This window comes from Marmota monax, unplaced genomic scaffold (genome assembly GCF_021218885.2).
Source record: "Marmota monax isolate L192 unplaced genomic scaffold, Marmota_monax_Labrador192_F-V1.1 WCK01_AAM20220418_F8-fsc00065, whole genome shotgun sequence".
NCBI lineage: Eukaryota > Metazoa > Chordata > Mammalia > Rodentia > Sciuridae > Marmota > Marmota monax.
The window spans coordinates 6,751,704-6,777,156 of NW_026694038.1; the positions used below are offsets into that span (position 1 = coordinate 6,751,704).

Genomic DNA, 25,453 nt, shown 5'->3' on the forward strand with positions numbered 1-25,453 from the left:
TCAAATAGTGGCTACCTGGCTCTCCTGGTCACCAGGAAATCTATCTGAAAGCAAAGATACAAAACTAGTTTCCTGATATTTAGAATAGGATCTTTCTTCTACATACCTCACAACATGTTCAAGTGAGATTAAAAAAAAATTACCATTTTAAGTATTACTGACTAAGCAGTGCTTCCTTCCAAGCAGATGAACTCCAAAATTGCCTGAGGCATTCCTAGGGTGAAAGCATCCACAACCTCTGTTAACTCAAGGCATTGTACTAATGCTTTTTCACTCTTCTTTCCTTTCTTTTTCTGTGTGTGTGTGTGTGTGTGTGTGTGTGTGTTTATCTAGCCAAAATCTCACAATGTAAGTCAAATTACTATGTTGCTTTAAATCCTGGGGTTAATGAGGAATAGATGATCAGACGGTTTTGCTGTAAGCTGCCATAGGTTTAAAGACAAATGTAGGCTTTCCATTTTTAAACATTTCTATATTGAGTAATCCAAGTGCTTTCTCCCAAAGCCCGATTTTCATCCTTTGAACAATTTCATTTCTTTTTTAGACAGCATTAACTTCTCCTGTTCATTTTCTAACTGGATAACTCAAGATTATTTTTGAATTCTTGCCTGATGTCCAAAAAGGATGCTAATAAAAATACTTATAACTGATATTATTGTGGGATTACCATATACCAGACACTGAATTGAGTATATTGTGTAAGTTACAGGATAATATGGAATATTTGCTCCTGGGAAACTCTAAAAGAATGAATGATCTCTTTCCTTCCCCGATTACAAAAATCACACAATTCTATTTTGAGCCCAATTTGTCTCCTCCAAAGGGTGGTACAACCTTTGGAGTTTTCAGTCTGAAAGCAGAAGTTTTCAAGTCCCAGAAGACAATGCTGCAGCCAAGCTTTGGTTTGGGAATTTGGTGAATAGACAACGGCTAGTGGAGACTGAAAAGGTGAGAACTTCTGGTCAAAGGGCTGGTCCCAAAGATGGGTTGCACTTGTATAAAAGGGACATGACTGTGAGGTTTGTGTAGGGAAAGATGGGCACTGAGATCAGAGGCCTTTTCAAGCAGAGGTGAGGAGACAGGAGCCAAACCTAAGTCAGCAGGGAGGACCTCTGTGGAGAACATTGCTGAACTAGCGGGAGCAGCTACATCACACAGGCATAGAAGAGTTGGCCAGGCTGCAGAAGGCACCAGGGGAGGGGGACGGGTCCCACCAGACAATAAGGACCAGGCTACTTCCATATTTTCCAGACACTGGCTGAATCCCCTGAATTTTTGTACCCACCTAGGAAGGAGGGGTAATGGATTGAATTCTTGGTATTCTTTTGAATAGGTACTCAAAACCAGATTGAGGTTGATTTAGGACAAATGGACTAAAGTTCTGTTGCCCAGGAGTGCTCTGGATCAAGGCCATGTACATCACATGGACATTCTCTTATTCCATACTCACAAGAACTGCATGAGGCTCCACCTTTAGCTGCTCTCAATCTCATTTTACAGATCAGGATCCAGGAAGTTAAGCAATGTATCCAAGGTCACACACATGCTACAAGATAATCTCAGCTCTGCCTGATTTCAGAGCTCACCTGTGATCTTTTTTTTTCCTTTTTTTTAATTGATTCTATTTTTTAAAATACATGACAGCAGAATGTATTACAATTCTTATTATACATATAGAGCACAATTTTTCATATCTTTGTATATAAAGTATGCTCACGCCAATTCATGTCTTTATACATGTACTTTGATTTGTTTTTTGCATTACAATCCTTATTACACATATATACCACAATTTTTCTTATCTCTGTATATAAAGTATGTTGACACCCAATTCGTATCTTCATACATGTACTTTGGATAATGATGTCCATCACATTCCACCATCCTTGCTAATCCCCTTCCCCCTACCTTTCCCTCCCACCCCCCTTCCCTATCTAGAATTCATCTATTCCTCCCTTGCTCTCCCTCCCTACCCTGAGTCAGCCTCCTTATATCAGAGAAAACATTCGGCATTTATTTATTTTTTTTTTTTTGGCTAATTTCACTTAGCATTATCTTCTCCAACGCCATCCATTTACCTGCAAATGTCATGATTTTATTCTCTTTTATTGCTGAGTAAAATTCCATTGTGTGATCTTTATCATAGTGCAGGATGACTTCAGTTAATCTGTGAGTTTTTAAAATGATGTCACTTTGCAAATAATTATAAATCAATTCCATCATCCAAATGTGACCAAAGTAACAGAGGTCAACTTAATTATATTTACCAAATTTGTGGATACATATTTGTACCATGTTCAGTTTCTCTAAAATTGCATAAAACTTCCATCATAAAGAATAGTACTTTTAACGTATTGTTAGCTTTCCACTACTTTAACAAAATACCTAAGATAAACAACTTATAAGGAGGAAAAGAATCTTTTGCTCAGTTTCAGGGGTCTCAGTCAAGGGTTGACTGATTCTGTTGCCTGTAACCAAGCAAGTACCTCATGGCAGGAGTGTGTGGCAGAGAAATTGCTCACCTCACATCAGCCAGGGGGTAGAGAAAGACAGGAAGGAGTAGAGTGTCAACATTCCCTTCAAGAACATGCCCCCATTGACTTACTTTCCTTCCACTATACCCACTTGCTAAAGGTTCCACCACCTTCCAATAGCACCACAGGCTGGAAACAAAGGCTTTAACAAAAGGGCTTTTGGAAGACTCTTTTCCAAGTCGTGACATGCATGCTAAATTTTAAGTTAATAATATTGTCAGTATGGAGTTGTTTACTAAGTATCCTAGTGAAGAATGTGATACTGTAATGCAGTACCAGATTTGTAGGACCCCAATAGACCTCCAGGAGCCGAATCCGATGCAATCACACAAGAGTCTTTATTGCAAGCTCGAGCCTGGACTCACAATCGTTCCTGACACAGCAGTCCCAGGGAGTATCCCGGTCCTTTGTTCAGTGAGATTTTATAGGTTTTTGGGGATACTCAATGCGTCACAACATCACACAGCAAATCATTCCATACCACGGGAAAATCAAACAACAACTCTTAACATTGATTAGCACATTCACTGGTGGGAACAAGTTGGGTAGGGTGATTGGTTAGTACAAGAGGGGGATTCGTTTGAACTGATTGGTTTAAGCCACGAGGGGTGTACGTGATAAACTACATGGTTTCCCAACATGTTATCAACCACCATAAACTACTAGGGGTTCATCTGGCATCCCAGGTATTTTCCCTGTCTCATTCTGATTGGTGGTTGCTAGGGGGTTGCTATGAGTCCTTACCTAGCCTAACTGAGTCAGGGACACCTGGCGCCACAGATCTCTCCTGTTATTTGCAGACAAACAACTCAGCAGGGTAGGTATGTGCCTAGGAAGGCTCTTAGGGTTTTCCAAGGACAAGGGTCATGCCCCTTTCCTTGAACAGGCTTTGCTCTGAGGTAGAGGCTGGTTTCTCAAAAATGGAGTCACATCAGTTTCTCAATATCTCAGTGTTGTACTCACCAAGCAACATGGAATTTCAAGGTCCCTGTGCTAGGCAGCCCTTATCTTAAGGATATAATTCAAATCCCTTGGCTCCACAAAGTTGTTTCCCAGCCTTATCTTCTACCCCTTGCCTATACCTCCAGCTATACTAAATTATTTGCATAGGATTGTTATACTGGCCACTCTATCACAGCATTTACTCTCCACAGCCAGCTACTGGTTTTTAAGACTGTGTAACTAGCCAAGGATGTTGGCATATATCTGTAATCTCAGCAACTCAGGAAGCTGGGGCAGTAGGATCAAAAGTTTAGGGCTAGCCTGGGCAATGTGGCACAGACCATTTCAAAATAAAAAGAGTCAGGGGTGTAACTCAGTGGTAGAGTACCCCTGGGTTCAATCCCTATTTTAATTTCTATATCCCTAGCACCTAGCTCAGTGCCTAGCACATATTGAAAAACCATCCATGGAATAGATAAAAGAAAAACTATAAAATTGGCATTTTAAAAATGCTTGATCTGTTTCCATTTCCTAGGCTGACCTCTTATCCTAACATCTTTCTCTAAACAGCAGAATTCATGCTATGAGAATATTTCAGCCTCACTAAACTAACCCAGTAATTTTGGCTGATAGCAAGAGGTATAAATAGAAGTCAGAATAGCTGTCAGCTCAAAGTCTGCATTTCCAAGCAAAACAAGTAAATGCATTTGCAAACACTGAGTATGTATCTCAAAGGATAAAAACTGGTCGTAGCCTTTGGCAATATGTCTGTTTTGCCTTAAAGCACACCTCTTCTTTAAGAGAAACCAGAAATTCTCATATATAAATAATTTATCAAAACTTACAGGAATATTTGACCAAGATTAAAATACAATGACAGAAATCATATATAAATATAAATATGTATTAACCCTGTCAAAGAGGTTAATGCATATTTATAGAAAGTCAATTATTGTTAGCAGTACAAGTTAGATTTGGCTTTAAAGACAAAAAGAAAACAAGCCACTAAGTTACATTCCAGATCATTTGTTGAATATACAGAATTAAATAACATTATATAAAAAGGAATAAGGAAAACACTCAGCATTGAGATTAGTAACTATTTTTCAGACAGAGGAGGCCTAAATATGTTAAAAGTGTAGGTAGCATTGAGAGGCAAGTACCACATTCAAACAGGATACAAGACAAAAGGAGACAGAAGATTGAACAGTGCAAGATTGAACAGCCATTTGGGTGAGGCTTTTTCAGGTTGAGTTCACATTTGGTTACTTCAGGTATTAAATGTTTATTGTAAGGATAAATGGAGACATCTGGCAGCACAATTCAGAGAACAAGCTGAGGTTACAACATTCTGAGACCAGCTCTAATAATCCAATAAATAGCACATCCTGTCAAGTACAGTTTTTCTGCCTCTGCTATTCTTGGGTAGTTTTTGTTAATTTTTTTTCTCTTTCCTCAACTATCACTACCTCCTCTCTATCTTATCATTTTGTTGAGTTCATAGCTTCTTCTGGATCTCTATTTTTCTAGCATTTCTGTCTTCTAATGCTATGTCCTAAACTGAAATTTGCAGTAAGAGAGAATCTAACTAGTCTGCAAGTCTCCATCAAAGACAGTGCCTCTACTGAGCAAAGCTCTCATGCTAACTGGTCCCATAGGCTCTCTGAGGCCTACTGAATGGTTGGCCACTATAGGGTCAGGTACCAATCATTGACCCATTCAGTAATGGCTGAGAGAAAAAAGTGACACAGTTCAGCAAAGCTTCACAAATATGCAGAAACAATTTCTGCTTTTATACTCTAGTCTCAAGTTTATCTTATTGAACCTAAATGATTTATAACAAAAGTCAGAAAGGAAAAGATTAAAGATAACGGCAAGAGGAAGAATGAGGTGGCCTTGTTCATATAGGTTGGGCAGAAGAGAATGTCGAGGTTGGCCTCACAGAGCAATATCTCCTCCACAGAGCTAAGGCAGGGAGAAAATGGCAGAATTAGTAATGCTTAATGATGTCCACTCTTCTAATAAAGAGAAAACATGACAATAGTTTCAGGATGAGAGAGATTAGGAGGTTAAGGATAACCAAGTTTTGAAAGAGTCATTGTATAAAATATATAAGTGGATGATATTGATTTTTAAAAATTGTCAAATATAGGACTCAGAGGTTCTAGTAATATATAAGCATGATTAACAGAAAATCAAGTTGGATGCTCTCCCAACTCAAAGCAAGCAGACAATGTGCGGTTGAGAACAGGAAGGAGGTAAAGACTCTAGGGTGTTGTATCCACAACTGAGTCAGAGCAACAAGAACTATGAATGGAATATGCATATGAGAATTTGATAAAAGTGTTTATAATTGGATATAGTATATATGCTTACAAAAGAATGAGAAAACTTCCCTCTCACATTTTATTCTGTCTCCTTGTGAAGAAAGAAAATTAAATGTTGGCTTTTTGTAAAACAATTCTTCATGTAAGATAATTTATATGAAGCATGACTATTAGTTGGCAGGGAGGGATTTGATCTTATATAGCATCAATGCCTAGTAAAAAACGTTTTTGTTAATTATCTCAAGCCACTACTTCTTTGTTTTTCTTGTTGGGAAAGGGGAGGGGAACTAATCTTTTTGCACAACCAGCACTTATCAGTTCCTATGGTAGGTGCTTTACATATATTCTCATTAATCCTTCTAGTAGACCTATAAGACAGATACTACTGTCAGTAACCTACAGATGACAAAACCAAAGCTCACACAGGTTAATTAATTTGTTCAAGATTGTAATTCAAGTCTGAAGCCAATGCACATGTTCTTTTCAATAGGTCATACTGCAGAGAGCTGAATAGGGAGATGTTGAGATGCATTCTGACTTTTTCCTATGACCAAAGATTGGTGGTTATATAAAATATATGACCTCTCTACAACAAATATGGGCACATAATTTATCAGTAACACATGATGAGGTATTTTGATAAGTCAAGACATGCCAAATTGTTTATATAAAGATACTATTATAAGGGCTGGGGTTGTGGCTCAGTGATAGAGTGCTTGTCTAGCATGTGTGAGGCACTGGGTTCGATTCTTAGCACCACATATAAATAAAAAAATAAAATAAAGATCCATCAACAACTAATAAAAAAGTACAGATACTTTTATAAAATATACCTACAAGGAGTATAAGGAGAGTCTGGGTTCTATAATTGACCAGTTGTACAATATTGGCAAGCTTCTTAACCTCTTTTGTGGGCTGTTTGTTAAATGAGGAATTTGGATCAGGTAGTGTCTAATGCCCCATTAAACTCAACTCATTCATCATTCAGTCAATACACTGAGATTCTTCCATGTTATCAGGCACCATTTTAGACAGCGGTAAATACAGTTTGGAATTCATGTAACTTACATTCTATAAAATTTCTGACCGTAAGACAGTAATTCTCAGGAAAAAAAAAAAAAGAAAGAAAGAAGCGGAAAAATGGTGGTAATTCTCAAGGTGGTGAAGGGTGGTGACAAATTTTCCAAATATTTTTTGAAAGTATATCTGTACCAACTCTGAAAGAATAAGAAATATATACATATTGGTGGTTAATCATCAGAAAGACTAAGCCATGATTATAAACTTAGAAATTTCAGTGCTACCTTCCATTCTCCAGAGGGATGAGGGGCTACAAATTATAACAGATAATAACCACAGAATGAAGCCCCTATAAAAATTCCTGACTATAAAGCACAAGGTATTTCCAGATTGCCAAATAGGTAGAGGTACCTGGAGGGTGGGTGCACCTCAAGATGGAAGCTCTGTGTCCCTTCCCCCATACCATCCCCTAGGCATCTCCTCCATCATTTGTATCCTCTACAATATCCTTTTAATAAATTGGTAAACAAGGTATTTCCCTGAATTCTGGGAACTGCTCTAGCAAATACACTCAGGCAAGGGGTTGTTGGAACCCAATTTATGGCTGGTCATTCAGAAATACACATCACAATCTGGAGGTTTCAACTGGCATCTGAAGTTGAGGGCTTTCTTGTAGGACTGGGCTCTCAAACTGTGGAATCTGATGCTATTTCCTGGTAGTGTCGAACTGACTTATAAACATACCTATTGGTGTCTGCTGAAAAATATGTCAGGAGTATTATGCTGACTAGTGTGTGAGAGTAAGATAAACACTTTGGTTTTTCCTGTCCCTAATAGTCTCCTATACCCCACAGGAAGTAAGTGCTATGGAGAGCCAGTGCTATTAAGCATTTGCATTTGTGGTATCCTTTATGCAGGATGGCAGAAAAAAGGTTGAGAATTAGTGTTTTATGTAATACAATGAATGAAAAAGGAGTAGTGATATTGTTCTCTTTTCGAAGTCTGAAGGGAGATTCATTAAAAGAGCCAATTCTAGCCAGGTATTGTGGCATATGCATGTAATCCCAGCAGATAGGGAGACTGAAGTAGGAGGATGAAAAGTTCAAAGCCAGCCTCAGCAAATTAGCGAGGCCCTAAGCAACTTAGCAAGATCCTGCCTCAAAATAAAAACATAAAAAGAACCGCTCCTGGGTTTAATCCTTGATTGATATATATATGGAGTCAATTCTAAGCTTAAAGCAAGTTTGAAACATACTTCAATAGACCCTGATTAATTTTAATACCATGAACACTTATACCAGACATTAGAATGCATAACCATATTACTATAATCTTTCATTCTAAATTCATATGGCAAAATTATTTGTTAAAAAAAACACTACTTTTGGGGTTGGGGTTCTAGCTCAGCGGTAGAACACTCGCCTCTCACATGTGAGACCTTGGGTTCGATCCTCAGCACCACATAAAAATAAATAAACAAAATAAAGATACTGTGCCCATATATAACTAAAAAGATATAAAAAAACCACTACTTTTCTTCTATGAATTTTAATATTCCAGGCCATAGCCAGTTTTCTGTATTCAAATACAAACAAATAAACAAACATTCATAATATAAAAGCATTTTGGTAATGAAAAGCCTGTGTATGTATAGTTACTCTTTCATAGGTTCTGAGAATCATCAAAAAACACAAAGTATTGGGAAGTTAAAAAAAAATTAGTTTTATCCCCCCACACCTAAAGGTTGGAACTAAAGCTTATGCTATAGTAAATACAAAATTTAACACAGAAATGTATATGACTTAAAAAAAAGTCAGTCATAGAATGTTTTATTTTAAACTTGCTGTTCAAACTTTCAAATACAACACATGTGGCGAAGAAACAACAGTTAACACACAACATCTGCCACAATTCTATCTTCAAACTGCCTTTTCTATAGTATATGATATGTTACAATTTCTTTCAATTTCTTACATTCATGGTATTCTTAAAGGCAGCGATGTCAATTTTCTACTTTGAAAGAGTTCTATTAATGTTCTAAAATTGCTTAAATGACAACTTTTTCCTTTTAGTATTCTACTGCTGCCCACATTAGTGACATAATTCAGCATATTATTAATAAGTTGTTGAGAGGTATACTGTACTTAATAAATCAACTCCCAACTCTACATTAAATTGAACTTCAACCTAAAACAAGCATTTTCCTAAATCAGTATACTCAGCTACTTTTCTCAAAAATATTTCCATTCTGAAATAAGTTTTTATTTTTTCTGAGATACAATAGTTTCATCTTTGACTCCTAACAGAACTCATGCCGTACTTTTTTTTTCTCAAAATATATTTGATATATTCTGTGCAAAATGTTAAGTTCTGTTTAGGTATGTACCTTATTTTGAAAAAGTTTTATAAAATATATTTCCTAAAAACAACCTCAACATTAGACAATAGAGGAAGAAGAAACATATCAGACAAAGCCTAATTTTTCACATGAGAAACTAAATATGTTCTTAAAGCTCCAGTAATACATTCCTTGAAAAAACTCAGAATGCACTTTGGTCATTATTAAACATATTAGAACACAGGCAAATAAAACAAAATGCTTTCTGTTGTTTTCTGTAGAAAGAAAACATACTACACAATGAGGCTGAATTGAGGCTGGTTAAAAGGAATGGTAAGAGCAAAGTGATATGACATGGCTCTGTTCTCCACACATTCCTGATTTTAAGATTATAATTTGGGAATTAGAACTGCACCAATCAAATAAATTATTTACAATGAATTATCTCAAATTCCTTAAAACATGGTAAAAACATGAGGATATTCAATATAATACACTTTGCACCAAGAAAATTCTAGATTGTTTCAAATAAATTCTTTGTTTTAGAAACCAGATGATCAATTTTAAAAAAAAATCACAAAACATTTTACATTTCATGAAATTCCTAAAATACACTTGATTGTACAAATACAACAACTTAAAATCAAGGCCCAATGTAAGATACTATCATATTTGCCCTATTTACCTAACATGCCAACAAGATAAGTTCTCATTGGACACTTGGCAAATTATTGAAGGGGGGAGCAGTTAACTTTCCAGGTTAAAAGCATCTAAAATAGCCCTTGTATAATGGAGGGTGTGGATGTGGATATGGGTGGGTAAGGGGATGCACCAGACTAAGTTTAGAGAATAGAATTTGCAAGCTGAAGCTGTCTTTTCTGAAAATTTGGATATAATTTTATAACTAGCACTCAAACGAATATTTCATTGGTTCTTACCTTATTCTTAAGTTGTTCATTTAAGTGTGGTATGAATAGCATACACTATAGTGTACCATGGGAGAAAATTATTTCACTTGAGTAAACATAATGTACTTTAGTAATATCAGTAGGCACTTCACTTGTGAGATGAGTATATACCTCACTCAAAAGGATACCACATCATGCCCTAGTACACTATAACATATCCCATATAAAGATACACATTAAAAGTAACAATTTTTAAAAGTGCACATTTTGAGCATGCACAGTTGGAGCTGTGCAAACAGCCCAGTGTTTCAAATAAATACAATTATTACTAATTAATTTTTATCAAAATATTTTACAGTATGGTAACCATTTACAATTATTGCTCCATTAAGAGTTTTATCATTAAAGAGCACTTGTTGACCTGTTATGTAATACCATATATATTAATACTGAAGGGTGCTTAAACTGCAGCTTAATCAGTTTAGATCCTGGCATTGTTCCTAAATATTTCAAGAGAAAACCTGAATGGATCTTGATTTACCCAATAAAATGCTTTATGTGTCCAATATAATATTCCAAAGTTAAAGGATTTTTTCCTTAAGTAAGGCAATTTCATGGCATTGATGGAAAAACAGTGCTTAGCAATGGCTTCTATTTTCATAACATCTTATTTTGTCAATTATTTATGACCAATTACCAGGATCTCAAGTATCTGGATATCAGTTTTATCACCCTTTCAACAACTAAGAACATAAATGCTTAACAATAAAATATAAAGATTAAAATAAATGTAAAAAAAAAAAACAGTGAACAGGTAAAATAAATATAAGAATTGCACAAGATAGTCTGATGTAAACACTTCAATTTCCCAGCGGAGACTCCTGAAGCAGAGTTGGTGACTGCTTTCAAGCAGCTTAGTCAGTACTTGTATTCTGGAAAAGAGGCTACATCTTCTTTTCTCTGAATTGTCATGATTTAATCTTCCACAACTAGAGAAAAAAGTAATACAATTAATGACAATGGAGTTAGTTTCAGTATGAAAACTTAAATTATACCATATACTATTTTTATCTAAATTTCATTCACAAACTAGTGCAGGTTCTAGTATTTTTAACTCCTCTCTTCTCTTTTCAAAAAAAAAACTCACCTTAAAAAAAAAACAAAAGGGTTAAAAACATATTTCTCATTTTCTTTTACAGGAAAGTACCAATATATGATCATTCTATACCTTAACAGTTGTGCATATATTGACAGATATATGCATTGCTATATAGATAAGTAATACATCTTTTGGCTAACAATAGAAATAGGATTATTCCTTCTCTTTATCAGCAAAATTAGATTCAAACTATATGAGGGGAAACAAAAACACTTCCACTTATACCACATAACAGTCCAATATACAATGAATTCTGTTTCAAATTAGGAGTTCTATGAATGTCAGAAGCCATGAATATATATCATTCTTCCAAATTAAATATAAAACTATTTTTATTAATTGTATACAATCTTATCAAAATTACTCCGTTGCTGTGCATATGAGATTTCAAAAGAATGACAGGGTAAAAAAAGGCCATAAAAATGCAACAGAGTGCTAAGAGATTCGCACGCACATACGCACGCACGCAAGCTCTTACCTTTAAATTAAATCCAAGCAAGTCACTGATAACACCAGAAACAGCTGACAGAATGACAACCTGGGTGATATTATAAAGCAGTGGATTCATTGTAAGACCATATAATCTAAAGGGACTGTCCAATTCCTAGCCAAAGAGAAAAAAACATTAGCCTCAAATTCAATAAGAACTATCAGTTTAACTAATTCAGGACAAAATACAGCAAGGATTTAAAAGAACAGTGTTCCAAAAAAGTTACAAATAATGGATGTTTTTGAAAGTATAAACTTACTTAAACTTGAAATAAATAAATTTTAATAATAGTTTTAAATTTCTTTTAAGAGAAAGTGACTTCCTTTAAAATAACTCTCTCTATATATTTAAACTAAATTTGAAACCCCAATTGGTTACTAGACTGGTGTAGTAACTATAAGGAGGGTAGAGAAATGTTTTGGTATAAGAGCTGGAATAGAACCCGAAACAGAACAATATCTTTTTGCAGAAGAATTAGAAAGGTAGCCAAACTTTCAGACAATATCAACACATATGTCGAAATGCCTCTTTTAATCAATTTATTTTCAAATACACTGATTACCTGATTGGTTGACTCAAAAATTTAAAGTTCTACTTATGCTAGATCCTGTACAGGTCTCTGCAAAGTTAAAAAACAATTCCTTAAGGAACTTACAGTTTAGTAAGCATGCAAATAATTTGAATGACAGTTCTACAACAAAGAAATTTATGAAAAGCAGGAGCCAGGGGAAGGTGGTTCTCAAACTTAGAGGGTGAAAGAAATTAGATATTTCACACCACATATAGCAAGATGGTACATTTGAATTGCTACAGGTTGCTCAGCATTGTTGGAGCCTGAATACAAGAAAGTACTTTAAACTTGTAAGACTAGTAACTTAAGGATCCTTCCTTTATGGAGATTGTATAGATAGACTGACACTAAAGGAATTTAAGCATGTTAGAAAGATCACTGTGTCAGCCATGTGCAAGATCAATTAAAGAGCAGCAACACCAGGAGCAGGAATTCCTTTAAGGAGTTCTGTGTATTAAAAACTCAAGGGAGCGACAAGGGTCTTACACAGGGGAACACTGACAGGGAAGAGGGAATGAATAAGATGATTATCTGAAAAGCTGAATTGATGGACCTTTGATTTCTTGGCTGTGAAACATGAGGCAGAATGTCTAATCTATATTAGGGTCCAGGTTTTAGACTAGGAGACTGTGTGTGATCAGAAAGAATCAAGAGAGCTGGAGGAAATGGCGCATGCCTGTAATCCCAGAGGCTCAGGAGCTGAGGCAGGAGGATTGCAAGTTCAAAACCAGTCTGAGGAGATAGCAATTCAGCGAGACCTTGTCTCTAAATAAAATAGGGTGGGGGATGTGGCTCAGTGGTTGAGTGCCCCTGAGTTCAATCCCTGGTATCCCCCCAAAAAAATAAGGATCAGAAGTTGTGCTGTATTATAGGTATTTTTTAAAATTTTCTCTGCTATGAAATTATAGCTGTTCATTAAATCTCACCTTTGTAGCCTCCTTTGGTCCAATACAAGTCCTACATTCTGAAGATACCCAATATTCATGTATCAAGCAAACACAAAACTATCAATTCTAATTATGGAGCTTTATCCCATAGAGCATTTTGGCAAAAAACAGAATTTGCTTATCTTATCTAGCTTATTATTTAAATGTCAACATCTTCTTTAGGATTCTTAAAGGAATTTGAAAAAGAAAGCAATTTGTAATTTGTAATTACTTGTTCTCTTAGCCCCTCATCCACCTCTTCTGAACTCATACATGAGTATATGGTAAGGTGTACATTCCATATCCAATTAATTGTTTTTAGCTTACAGAATTAACCATACCACTGATACACAATTAATTTCAAACCAATCTTTGAACACTTACAAGTAATGCTGATGTATATTCATTATAGTGACTACTATTACTTTTGAACTCAAACCAAGCAAAAGACTGTTCTGAGAAATATAAAGTAAAAAAATTCCCAAGTTAATATCAAATCTTCTTTTTTTGAAATCTATTTTCTAGTGATGAGGAGGCATAAATTTCCAAAGATGCCACTTATACAATACTCTAAACATCGATAAATTTTAATATATAATTTCCAGAGAAATTATTTTGATTATTTGAGCAATGAGAAATAAAATAAAAATTGCATGCCTGTGCTCAAATATAATTTGGAAATAGTTTGGATAATCATGAAAACCAAATACAAGTTAAGATCTACAGAGACTAAGATAAAATGTCTGAACACTATGTTCTATATTATATCCATTTAAAATTGTTCTTACCTTTAGTAGTTTAGTAGCTAGTTTTAAAACATTATTCACTAGTGTCAGTTCCTCCTTTTTATTAGGTTTTTTCTCCATTTTCAAGTAGAGGTTTATCTTTTATAAAAAAGAGTAAACAAAAATATTTAAAATTATAACCAATACACTCTCTGTCTTAGTTTGCCAGGAATTGAACCTATGGCATCACACAGGCTAGGAAAGTGCTCTGCCACTGAGCTATATCCTCAGCCCCAAAGTATACATTTTTAAAAGGACTTGAAAGATATTCACCAACATATTAATAGTGGTTCTTTGAATATTGAGATTATATGTGATTTTAATATTTTTCTTTAGACTTTACTACACAGTCTCCTATAATAAATATTTAAGAATATAGAAAAAATAACATTTAAATGTTTCTAATGTAATTAAAAGTCAAAAAGAAAAGAAAATTGGATGGCAGATAGCATTATTAAAAAGATAAGACACTTATTCCCTGAGTCAAATCAACTTAAAAAATAAATAATGAAATTTTTTTTGCTGAGGCCAGCTTTGAACTCATGATCCTCCTGCCTCAGCCTCCTGAGCCGCTAGGATTACAGGTGTGCACCACCACACCCAGCTAAATAATAATGAATTTTTTAAAAATAAAATTATATTCCTCTAATAAGCCATTAAAAAGAATAAATAATAATAACTAAATCAATTGGTTTGTAATTTCTTATTTTGAAAATAATTAAAAATTATTTGTGTATTTTTATTAGCCACTTTGTAATAGGCAATTTTAGGGTATCTGCCCTGTCCACATTTCCCTTCTTTGAAAATGCCCTAACTACAAACCTATGGAGGAAACATCATATGGCAGCTGCACTTATCCACTTGATCCCACCTTCCCATCCCCAATATGGCAACCACAACCCCAATCAAAGCTAGTCAATGCACTTTATTAGTGATAATACAGTATCTGCCAAATATTTTAAGTATGTGAATTGAAAAGTTAGTAAAGTTCAGGGCCAAACTCATATTGAGACAAACTCAACACCACGTGTAAGACAAATTTACACAGTGGCAAATCTATAGAGAAGTCATGGGTCAGAAGATACAAAGAACAGCAGAAATGAGAAACCATTCACCTCAAAGTTAAGGAGGAGATGGCTGACTACATCCAATTCTATGAAACCCAAGTATACTTTCTTAGAGATCTTTGTTGGTTACTCTCCCTGTTCTCTTTAATTTAGCTCATTTGAGGGGGTTATTGATTCTTTAAAATCAAACTATTCCTAAGGAAAATATTCAAACAAGCTCATTACTAATATGTTTTTTATATAATTCTTATGAAATGGCGAGAGGAAAATATTCAACAAAGTCATACAAAATAAAATTAATCAATAAAATTATGCTTTAATCTTTATATTGAACAAAAATGCATATTTGTTCCAGAGGGACTCTACAAAGCAAATATATAAATAATGCTTTAAAATCCATCATTTTCATAAAAAGTAATTCCTTCTTGACAAGTAAAAATGGGACATAAGAAAAGGTTAGATTTGAAATCTGAATCAAGGCAGAAATATTAAAGAAAAATTTTGCCCTTATCAAATTTTAAGTTTGCTTTACAAAGATCTTCAACAAGTATATTCCTGAAAAACAAGAAGTAAATGAAAATATTTTAACATATTATATGTAGATTATAGAGATTAATTTGTAGCATAACAAACTCACCTGTTCAGTAAGTAATATTGAGGTATTGCTATATTTTTTACTTGTTTCTGATCCAAGAGTAACAAATCTTAAGAGAAAAAGTGTTAATGAGATGCACCAGATTACAAGTTCCCAATTGTAGTGACAATCAAGGAAGATCTCATGCACGTGAAGCAGCTAAAAGGGTATGGAAAAAGGCAATATGAAGCAGCAATATTATTCAAACCATTTCATTTTAAAAGAAAAATTAAACTTTATACAGTTTAATCATAAATGCAGTACAACATTTTCAAAATATGCTTATTAATTATGAGATTTTTTAAGTACTCAAAAGTATAAATAATAATGTAATATATAGCCCTAGGTCCTCTACCCAAGTTTTGTCAAATTTTAATATTTTGTAATGTTTCAGATTTTTGAAAAATAAAACATTACAGATTTAACTGACATCTCTTTAAACTTGTCCTTGACCCTGATTTCTAACTGCTCCCTGAGGTAATAAATTTTGTGTTTATCTTTTCCATTGAGGTTTTTAATAGTTTAGCTACATAAATATGCTGAAACTATGTTATGTATACCTTAAATTTTACATAAATGTCATCACATATTCCCATCATGCTTTCATGTGTGTCTTTATTTTACTGAATCTTTTCTTCCAAGACTTACCATGCTGATATGTTAGCTCTAAATTTGTTCATTCTAACTCATATAAAACATTGCAGTAAGAGAATCAACCACAATTTCTTAGCCTATTCTTGTCATTAACAATTACAGTTTTCCCTATTATAATCAATGTAGTAATAAATATTCTTGTGTTCCTTTGTCCACATATGCAAGGCTTCTTAGAGGAATTAATATCTACTTGTTCGGAGGTCACATCTTCAACTTTATCAGATACTGCAATTAGTCTTTAAAACAGTTGTACCAATTTATATTAGCCATGTATCAAATTTTATGTACCCTCATTTTTGTCTACACCTTCTTACATAACTTTTAATAAGTTTTTATCATATTTCTCCATAGGGTATTACTTATCTTGTGTTAGATTTGTTCTTGGGAACCTACTATTTTTTCCTTGTTGCTACTCAAAAATGATATATTTAGTTTTTGTACATGGCAGGGTCCAACAAATGATGGTTCACTGGCAAAATCTAGCTTAAGGCCTTTTTCTGTTTGTCTTTGAGGTATGAATAACTTTTACTTTTTTTTTTCCATTGAGAATCGAGAAGAGGAATAAGAAGGCGAAACAGGAATATTTCAGGGACTCTGTGTGTCAGGCAAAAGTCTAAAATATTTACTATATGGCCCATTATAGAAGTTTATAGGTTTGCTGGGAAATTCTGATTAATTTCACTTATTGACTTAGACATAAAATTCCTTAACTAATGTGACAGAGATAAAACCAGAAATTTTATAACAATATACCATGATCAAGGTAATTTTTATTCTCAACCATGGAATTTTCTCAACCATGTATCAAATTCAGTTTTCCTCATTTTTGTCTACACTAGTTACTATCCAACTTCTTAACATCTGCTAATCCTTAGGAAGGATGAATGTTTCAGATGTTTACTGGTTACTGGTCACTTTTGTTTCCACAAACAAATTTAGAAACAAAATTGATTTCTATGTTGATGTTATATATCTGTTGATCTTGATCTTCTAAAAAATATACCGTGTTTTATTTGGGCGGGGGGCAGATACCAGGGATTAAACTCAGGGGCACTTGGCCACTGAGCTACATCCCCAGCCCAATTTTGTATTTTGTTTAGAGACACGGTCTCATTGAGTTGCTTAGTGCCTTGCTTTTGCTGAGGCTGGCTTTGAACTCATGATCCTCCTGCCTCAGCCTCCTGAGCCCCTACAATTACAGGTGTGCACCACCACGCCTGGCTATAACATGTTTTTAATCCATATCCATAAAGCTATATCCATAAATCCGTATCTATAAAGCCACCTGGATAGCCTACAGAGAAGTTCATAAAGTCTATGATTTTGTTTCTTCCAAAGTTCATATCATTTACCTCTCCCACCTTTGTTGGTTAGTATCCTCTATCAAAATGTTGACTAGAGAGGGTAACTTTGTCTTAATTTAAAGTACATAACCCTAAGGTAATATCATTCATTATGTACAATGGTTGGTCCAAATTTTGAAAGATAAAAAGTTCATCAGATAAGGATAGTACTTCCTAATACTTGTACTATAAATCTTCATTGAAAATTTACAAATTGTTTTCTTCATCTATTTAGATCATTGCATGTTTTTGGCTCCTTTAATCAACTAAAGGATTTAAATTATTGGATTTTCTAAAGTTGAAGATCTCTGCATTTCGGGGATAAATTATCTTGGTCACGTCATATTGTTTTTAATTTCTGGTTTTATCTCTGTAATACTGTTAAAGAATTTTATATCTAAGTCAATAAGTAAAATTAATAAAACTTCCCCATTGTCATACTGCTCTCTGGTATTGGTATTATAAAAAAAACAAAACAAAACAAAACTAAGAAACATTTCCTTTTTCTATTCTCCAGATCTTTTGTGTAAAATTAGGATCATTTGTTTCAATGTATGATTAGATTCACTTTTAAAATCACATGGGTCAGGGCTGGGGCTGTAGCTCAGTGGCAGAGCACTTGCCTAGCACTTGTGAGGAACTGGGTTTGATCTTTAGCAGCATGTAAAAATAAACAAATAAAATAAAGGCATATTGTCCATCTACTACCACCACCAAAAAAAAAAAAAAATTAAAACATCTGGGTCAGAAGTAATTTTGTTAACGGCTTTTTTTTTTTTTTTTTTGGTGGAACTGGGCATTTAACCCAGTGGCACTCTATCACTGAGCTACATCCTCAGCTCTTTTTCTTTTTATTAAAAATAATAATTGCCCAGACTGGCCTCAAACTTGCAATCTTCCTGCCCTAGTCACCCAAGTTATTGGGATTACAATGGTATACCAGGATCCCAGCTTGTTAATGGCATATTTTTAAACTACTAAATAAATACTGCCTATCATTTTATATCCTCAGCTTTTAAATTACTTGTTGAGTCAGTTTTAATAAAGTATGCGTTTCTACAAAATTGTTCACTCATGCTTTCAATTTTAATGGCATAAGACAATTCATATTATTTGAAATTTTCAATTGTGCCAGTAAGTTAGTTTAATACTATGCTTTTTCTTTGGAAAATTTATAAGTCTGTTTTAAACTACCTAAACGAGTAGGGCATGGTGGTGCATACCTGTAATCCCAGTGACTTAGGAGGCCAAAGCAGGAAGATCAAAAGTTGGAGGCCAGTTTCAGTAACTAAGCAAGAGCTTCAGTAACTGAGCAAGACACTGTCTCAAAATTAGAAATAAAGGTTGGGACTGTAGCCCAGTGGTAAAGCACCCCTGGATTCAATCCCCAGTACCATAAAAATAAAATGTCCAAGTATACGAGTTTCACTGTTGCTATCATTGTTTTCTAATTTGAGTGTATTATAGCTAGATCATGTGGTCTGTATGGCATCATTCTTGGTTATTAGCTGAAAATTATTTTGTGGCCTAATACATGGGAAAGTTTAAAGTGTTCTTGTGCCTGAAAAAAAAAATCTCATTAATTCAGAAAAATTCAGGTACAATGGTACATGTCCATAATCCCAGTGATTCAGGTCTGAAGCAGGAGAATCACAAGTCTGAGGCTAGCCTCAGAACTTAGTGAGATCCTGTCACAAAATAAAAAATTAACAAAGGGCTCAGGATGTAGCTCAGTGTTAAAGAACCTGTGTGTTTGATCCCTAGTAACACACACACACACACACACAGAAGAGAAAAACTCATAACCATTATCTCTAAATATTCTACTTTCTGCTATTTCTTCCTCCTAGAATTCCTATTAGACATGTGTTGGATTTCCCACCTATGTCTCAATGTTGTTTTCACATTTTCTATCTCTTTTGTCTTTGTCCTAGATTTGAGGTCATTTCTTTTTCTCTCTGTTCATTAAATGTATCTTTTGCTGTCTTTATGTTATTAATTCTGTTCATTGTGTTTCTAACATCAATGACAGTATTTTTCATTTTTCTTAAGTATTATTTGGTTCATTTTCAAATCTATCTCTGTTCTTTTCTCACAGTGTTATCAAACTTTTTAACCATTTTTGACAAAATTACTGTTTCTGATCAATCTATTAACTGAAACAGCTGGAGATCTAATCCTGCTATTGATATGCTGACTCATGTTGGATTTTTTTCTTCAAGAGGCTTTATCTGTGGAAATCTTGCAATGTCTAGGCTGAAGTCACATCCCCCAGAACAGTCTTGGTTCTGCTTCTGCTAGACATCAAGGAGCCTAGGGCCACTTTTTATATTAACTTCTTGACATAGGAATTATAAGATAAGATATATAGTGCCAACCTGAACCCTAAATCTGTAATAAAGCAGACCTACAATTATATATATATATATATATATATATATATATATATATATATATATATATATATATATTTTTTTTTTAAATATTTATTTTTTATTTGTACACAATACCTTTATTTTGTTTATTTATTTTTATGTGATGCTGAGGATCGAACCCAGGGCCTCGCACATACTAGATGAGCACTCCACCACTGAGTAACAGCCCCAGTCCAAATTATATATTTTTAAGAGAAACATTTCCCCCTCCTTGTCATACAGAGTCATACAAAGCTTCCTTGCCATCCTGTGTGGTGGGCAGACTATTTTTCTTATCTACTTTCTCACTGAAGCTGGAGGCTTTTGAAGGTTCTGACTTCAAAGATATTCATACCAAACATATTCTGGTATGAATATGTTTAAAGTAGTATGCTAGACAAGCCCTCATTGCTATCCTCATGTGCGCATAAAATTTCAGGTTTATAGGATACTAAGATTGACAATGTACCTCACTTTCTTCACCTGCCATAGGATTAATGCATATACATAATTGCTCTGCTTTTCAGTTTTACCTTCATTTTTAATCTTTTATCATCTTGTGTGTTCAGATATGTACATTAAAAAGCTCAAAGAGCAGGCTGGGGTTGTAGCTCAGTGGTAGAGCGCTTACATAGCACATGTGAGGCACTGGGTTCAATCCTCAGCACCACAGAAAAATAAATGAAATAAAATAAAGGTATTGTGTCCATAATTTTTTTTAAAAAGCTCAAATATAAAAACCAACATATGTACATGTGTGTTTATCTGTCTACTGATCACGACACAGAGATAAATAAAATATATTTACTCATTCCACTGGAAAAAAAATTGCAAAAAGTCAATTTCGAAACTTACCCGTTTAGGCTTACTTATATTATTACTTTATTATTAGAAAGCCTTCTGAAATAATGTTTAGTATCTGATGTTTAATTTCTACCTAGAACAAGTCAACTCACCTGAGCACAACAGATAAATACAACTGAGATAGTCAACAAGAAAGCAGATGAAACTATTACATCAACTGATCTCTGAGGACCTCGACGCTAGGGAGGAAAAAAAAAAAAAAGAAAAACACTTTTAAATATATATTACTAATTAGCAGCTAATTTCCATTCTTTCAATAAATGTGTTGATCCATCACTGCAGATTGGTCATAGTTTATAATGCTGAAAATATACCTAACTTTTCAGATAAATTTTAATTACAAAGTGTTAAAATTTCCTGCCAATTTGCAATATACTAAAAATAGAATCCACACAGCATAGAATTGTTAGCATACCTTTCAAATATTTTTGTCAAACACAATAATCATTTATTCAACAATTGTTTCTTGAGTGCCTGTTCAAAGTGAGGCACTGTATTACGCATAATAAATATAGCCAAGAACAAAACAGGCATGGTCTCTACTGTCACAGGAACTAGTAGGGGCATGTAACATCAACTTGTAATTACAAATATATATGTAAGCTGTGATAAAGTGCTATGAAGGAAAAGTAAAGATGGGTTGCTTTAAGATAACACTCAGGGAGACTTAATTTAGATTTGGGGGCTATGAATATGGACCTGGGACAATCTCCCCAAGGAAGTGATAGTTTTACACCAAACTAAGGTGCAGGGGAAGGATGACAGATATCAGTGCTCTAGGCAAGAAAGAAGAATATGTGCAAGTGCATAAAGCAGGAAGGATCATAATGTATTTAAAGAACTGAAGCAGTCTAGAAAGTTAGACAGGGAAGTTATTTCAAAATGAGACAAAAGAGGTGACAAAGTAGGGCCTATGTCATAAATAGTATTATAAGCCATATTAAGATTTTGATTTTTATCCTAAAATCAATGGAGATTTTCCAAAAAGTTTTAAAAATTCTATGATTATATGAATTAAAGATTTCTTTTAACAGGTTGAAGAAAGCACTGGAGGGAGTATATATGAAGTCTCAGAGGCCAGTTAAGAGACAAATGCAGTAGCAGAAATTGAATGATGACTTCATTTAGGGTGGCAGAAATGAAAACAAAGAGGAAAAAAATAATAAGATATATTCCAGAAGTAGAAAGGATAGGAAATGGTAATATTGAATACTGGAAATCAAGAGAGGAAAGCTAGTATCAAGGATAATTTCTAGGGCTGGGCTTACATGTTTTCCTTATAGAAACATAAGCTCCTAAGGGCAAGGACTTTGATCTAAACAATAGTAAATGGCACATGGTTAACATTTAAATAAACATTACTATTACTATATAAAATCATCCAAGTACCAAAAATAAATGTAATACCTATTTAGGATTGCTAATGATGGGAAATTTTGAAAGAATTCTAAGTCAAGCAACAGAGATCATATCTATCCTCTCCATACATCCCTCACAGTAAGAAAAAAAAAATCTATTCCAATTTTTATCATTTATCAATGAAGACTAACAGACTAAACAGAAAAACAATTTAAAAAAACATATATAAAAGCAAGTAGTGCAAACTTTTTCTTTTTCTCTTTCTTTTTTTCTTTTTTTTACTTCTTTCATTGTTACTTCAAAATAAAAAGCATTAAAGATCTAGGTATGTCAGAGTTTACTTGTCTTTGAGTCAATTTTAGTAACATACAGTGTTATTAAACATCCTTGAATTTGCATGATTATTCCACATATAATGATTCATTACTATTTAGTACCATAACTAAAAAAAAAAACCAGAAAAAAAAACTATTGTTTCTAAGACTAACTCAGATGTTTTCTTTTTCCTCTAGAATTTTCATATCTTAATTCCATAAATGAGAGAATTACTTGAAAGATTAAAGAAGAGAACAGCATGAAACAAATGACTTAGAACCACAAGCTAATATTTTAAAACATTAATAGGTCACATCAGTAAGGAGACTCATTGGTTATGCATTTTTCAAGATTCTTTTTTAAGTGGTGGGCTCCCTCTGCTGGTTGTGATTATCATTCTTGGTGGGAACATCCTTAATTCAGTACTTGAATGAGGAATTGGAAACTATTACATCAATAGACACATACGTATTGACAAAGAAATTGGAATTATTAGAGGAAACCAGCATGTAAAAGTATTTTTATCATTATTATTTATTTCTACCTTAAGATAGGAACGGAGAGAGAGCCACATTTTTATATTCTGTACTTTTTTCAGCCGGAAATGAGGAACCTCAGATTTTCGTGCCCTCCTTGCAGATGTTAAATGTCCAAAGAGTTTTGCAAAAAGCAATCGCTAAGAAAAATAATGAAGATGAGGATTAATTTTCAAATAGATTACCACAGAAAGTCAAAATATTGATTATTTTTATTTTTTTATGTACTATAAAAGCGAAATAAAAATAGGTCAAAATGATCTAGTGAAACACTAAAATACTTCAAGAATACTTTGGACATTATGAAAAGGATATTATGTTCTCTATTTAGAAACCTACTTTATACCCACCTGTTTATAAGTTCTTTCTGCTACACAGAGCAAGAAAAAGAAAATCCATACAAGAGACACACGAACCACAAAACTTATTATAACCATAGAAAGAACCATGACATCTTCATTAGAACCAAATGCAATCACATAAAGTTCTGAAGCAGAATGTGCTGTGAGTTGTTCCAAGTCTGTAGCTTGAGAGAGTCGGAAAACAAATGGGGTTAAACCCAGGATTAGAGAGATTACATTTCCAAAAATCTGGTATCCTATTCCTGGTATATGGCTGTTCACCTTGAGAGAGCCAGAGGGAGAGAGGAAAAAAGAAAAAATATAAATATATTTTATCAAAAGTAAAATCAACTCTTATTGAGCCTTTATATAACAACAGGAAATAATTTTGTTAAATTTTATTAGTTTTAATACATGAAAAATGAAATTTGAGAGCTTACTACACATAGACCATAAGTCATTTATTTCTTCAGTTTTTAAAATTGTTGCATCATTAAGTAGATGCAGAAGGATTAACTATCTCATATATTAGATGTTTAAAAATCATTCACATCTCATTATTTTAAAAGTTAGAAATATTCAAATATTGCAATATTAAAAAATGAGATTTCATACACTTAAATTTGATTCTTTAAGAAAAAAAACCCTAAAACTATATTTATCTGATAAATTTCTACCTTGTGTTTTTCATTAGAGTTCAATATACAAATAAATGTTTCCTTAAAACTAGTTTAGAAAAAAGAGCATGACAGAAAGAATTAAATAGAAAGATGAAGAAAATCTAAGGAGATTATTAAAAATGAGAAATATTAAATAATGGGAAAATATGAGTTTCCAATATGCTAGGCTGGTAGAACTGCAAGGATCTTAAATACCATGTAGCTAACTTTTCTCATATACTTTAGGTAAATAAGATTGTTCTAAGTTATGTACCAGTTCACAGATAGTTAGGCTACAGAACACCACTATATGCAAGTCTCTAGAACCTCCCTAGTTGATTGGTTTCAATTATTCACATTGAGGTATGAAATAGGGAGCATATTAATTTCTGGATCCAGTTATTTTAATTCTTGTTCTGCAAAAAGTAAAGACTAGACTTCTAGCATTAAAATGTACCAAAGAAATTCAGAATTGAAAGTTAAATCATATCTAGTTGTCTAGAGAAATCAGAAAAATTTTAAAAATAATTATCTTATAAAGGAAATAGTTTACTAGAAACTGAAATTAAAATCCATAGTATTTGTACTATACTTCTTCAAACTTCAATATTTTGACCAATGTCTGTATTACTTCTATATATTTAAGAAAGCAAGCAAGAACAAATATAAATTTTCTACTTCAATTTTTTTTAAATTTTAGGTTCTAATAAATATATGAACCAACAAGGACAATACAGAAAAATAAGTCTTCATCAACACCTGTCGATTAAGTTTCTCAGTTTTATCCATTGAAAGCAAAAAAGACAGTAACATAAAACAGGAAAATTTTACACTGTATTCTATTCTTATTACACTGTATTCTATTCTTATTACATCTATTCTTAGAGAAATGAAAATGCTTTTTAAAAGATTAGAGTGATTTTATACCAAAATAATTGTTTAAATCACAGATGAAGCCAAAAACACACAAATAGCTATTTTTTAGGGTGAAGGCAGGAGGCAAGCAGGTCATTAATATAACATTCCAGTAATTATTTTTTATATTGACAACCAATAATTTTACCCTTGAATTAAAAGAATAAAAATTTAAAACTCACTCTGTTCATTATCATTCCACTGATTTCAAGTACAGACATGTCTGCTTTCTTACAGTCATTGCCTTCCCATACTATAGCGCTTATTTTTTCTAATCCCGGGTGGGAGCTATGAAGCCAGGGCACATGACTCTACAAAAAAATAAAATAGAAATTGGTGGATCTATGTATTA

General features: G+C 33.6%; 1 protein-coding gene across 5 annotated transcripts in view; it reads right to left on the reverse strand.

Annotated features, from left to right (window-relative positions):
- Positions 1-8,621: 8,621 nt before the first annotated feature.
- The window catches only part of Phtf2 (putative homeodomain transcription factor 2), a 125,744-nt gene continuing 108,912 nt past the window's right edge, over positions 8,622-25,453 (reverse strand). For all 5 annotated transcript variants that reach the window (XM_046464155.2, XM_046464156.2, XM_046464153.2 and 2 more), the window contains 8 exons: positions 25,284-25,412; positions 23,537-23,809; positions 23,195-23,326; positions 21,069-21,155; positions 15,705-15,860; positions 14,004-14,099; positions 11,707-11,832; positions 8,622-11,058 (listed from right to left, as the gene is read on the reverse strand). In XM_046464155.2, coding sequence (XP_046320111.1) covers positions 11,038-11,058; positions 11,707-11,832; positions 14,004-14,099; positions 15,705-15,860; positions 21,069-21,155; positions 23,195-23,326; positions 23,537-23,809; positions 25,284-25,412 — 1,020 coding nt within the window. In that variant the 3' untranslated portion in view covers positions 8,622-11,037. The remainder of the gene's footprint in view (positions 11,059-11,706; positions 11,833-14,003; positions 14,100-15,704; positions 15,861-21,068; positions 21,156-23,194; positions 23,327-23,536; positions 23,810-25,283; positions 25,413-25,453) is intronic.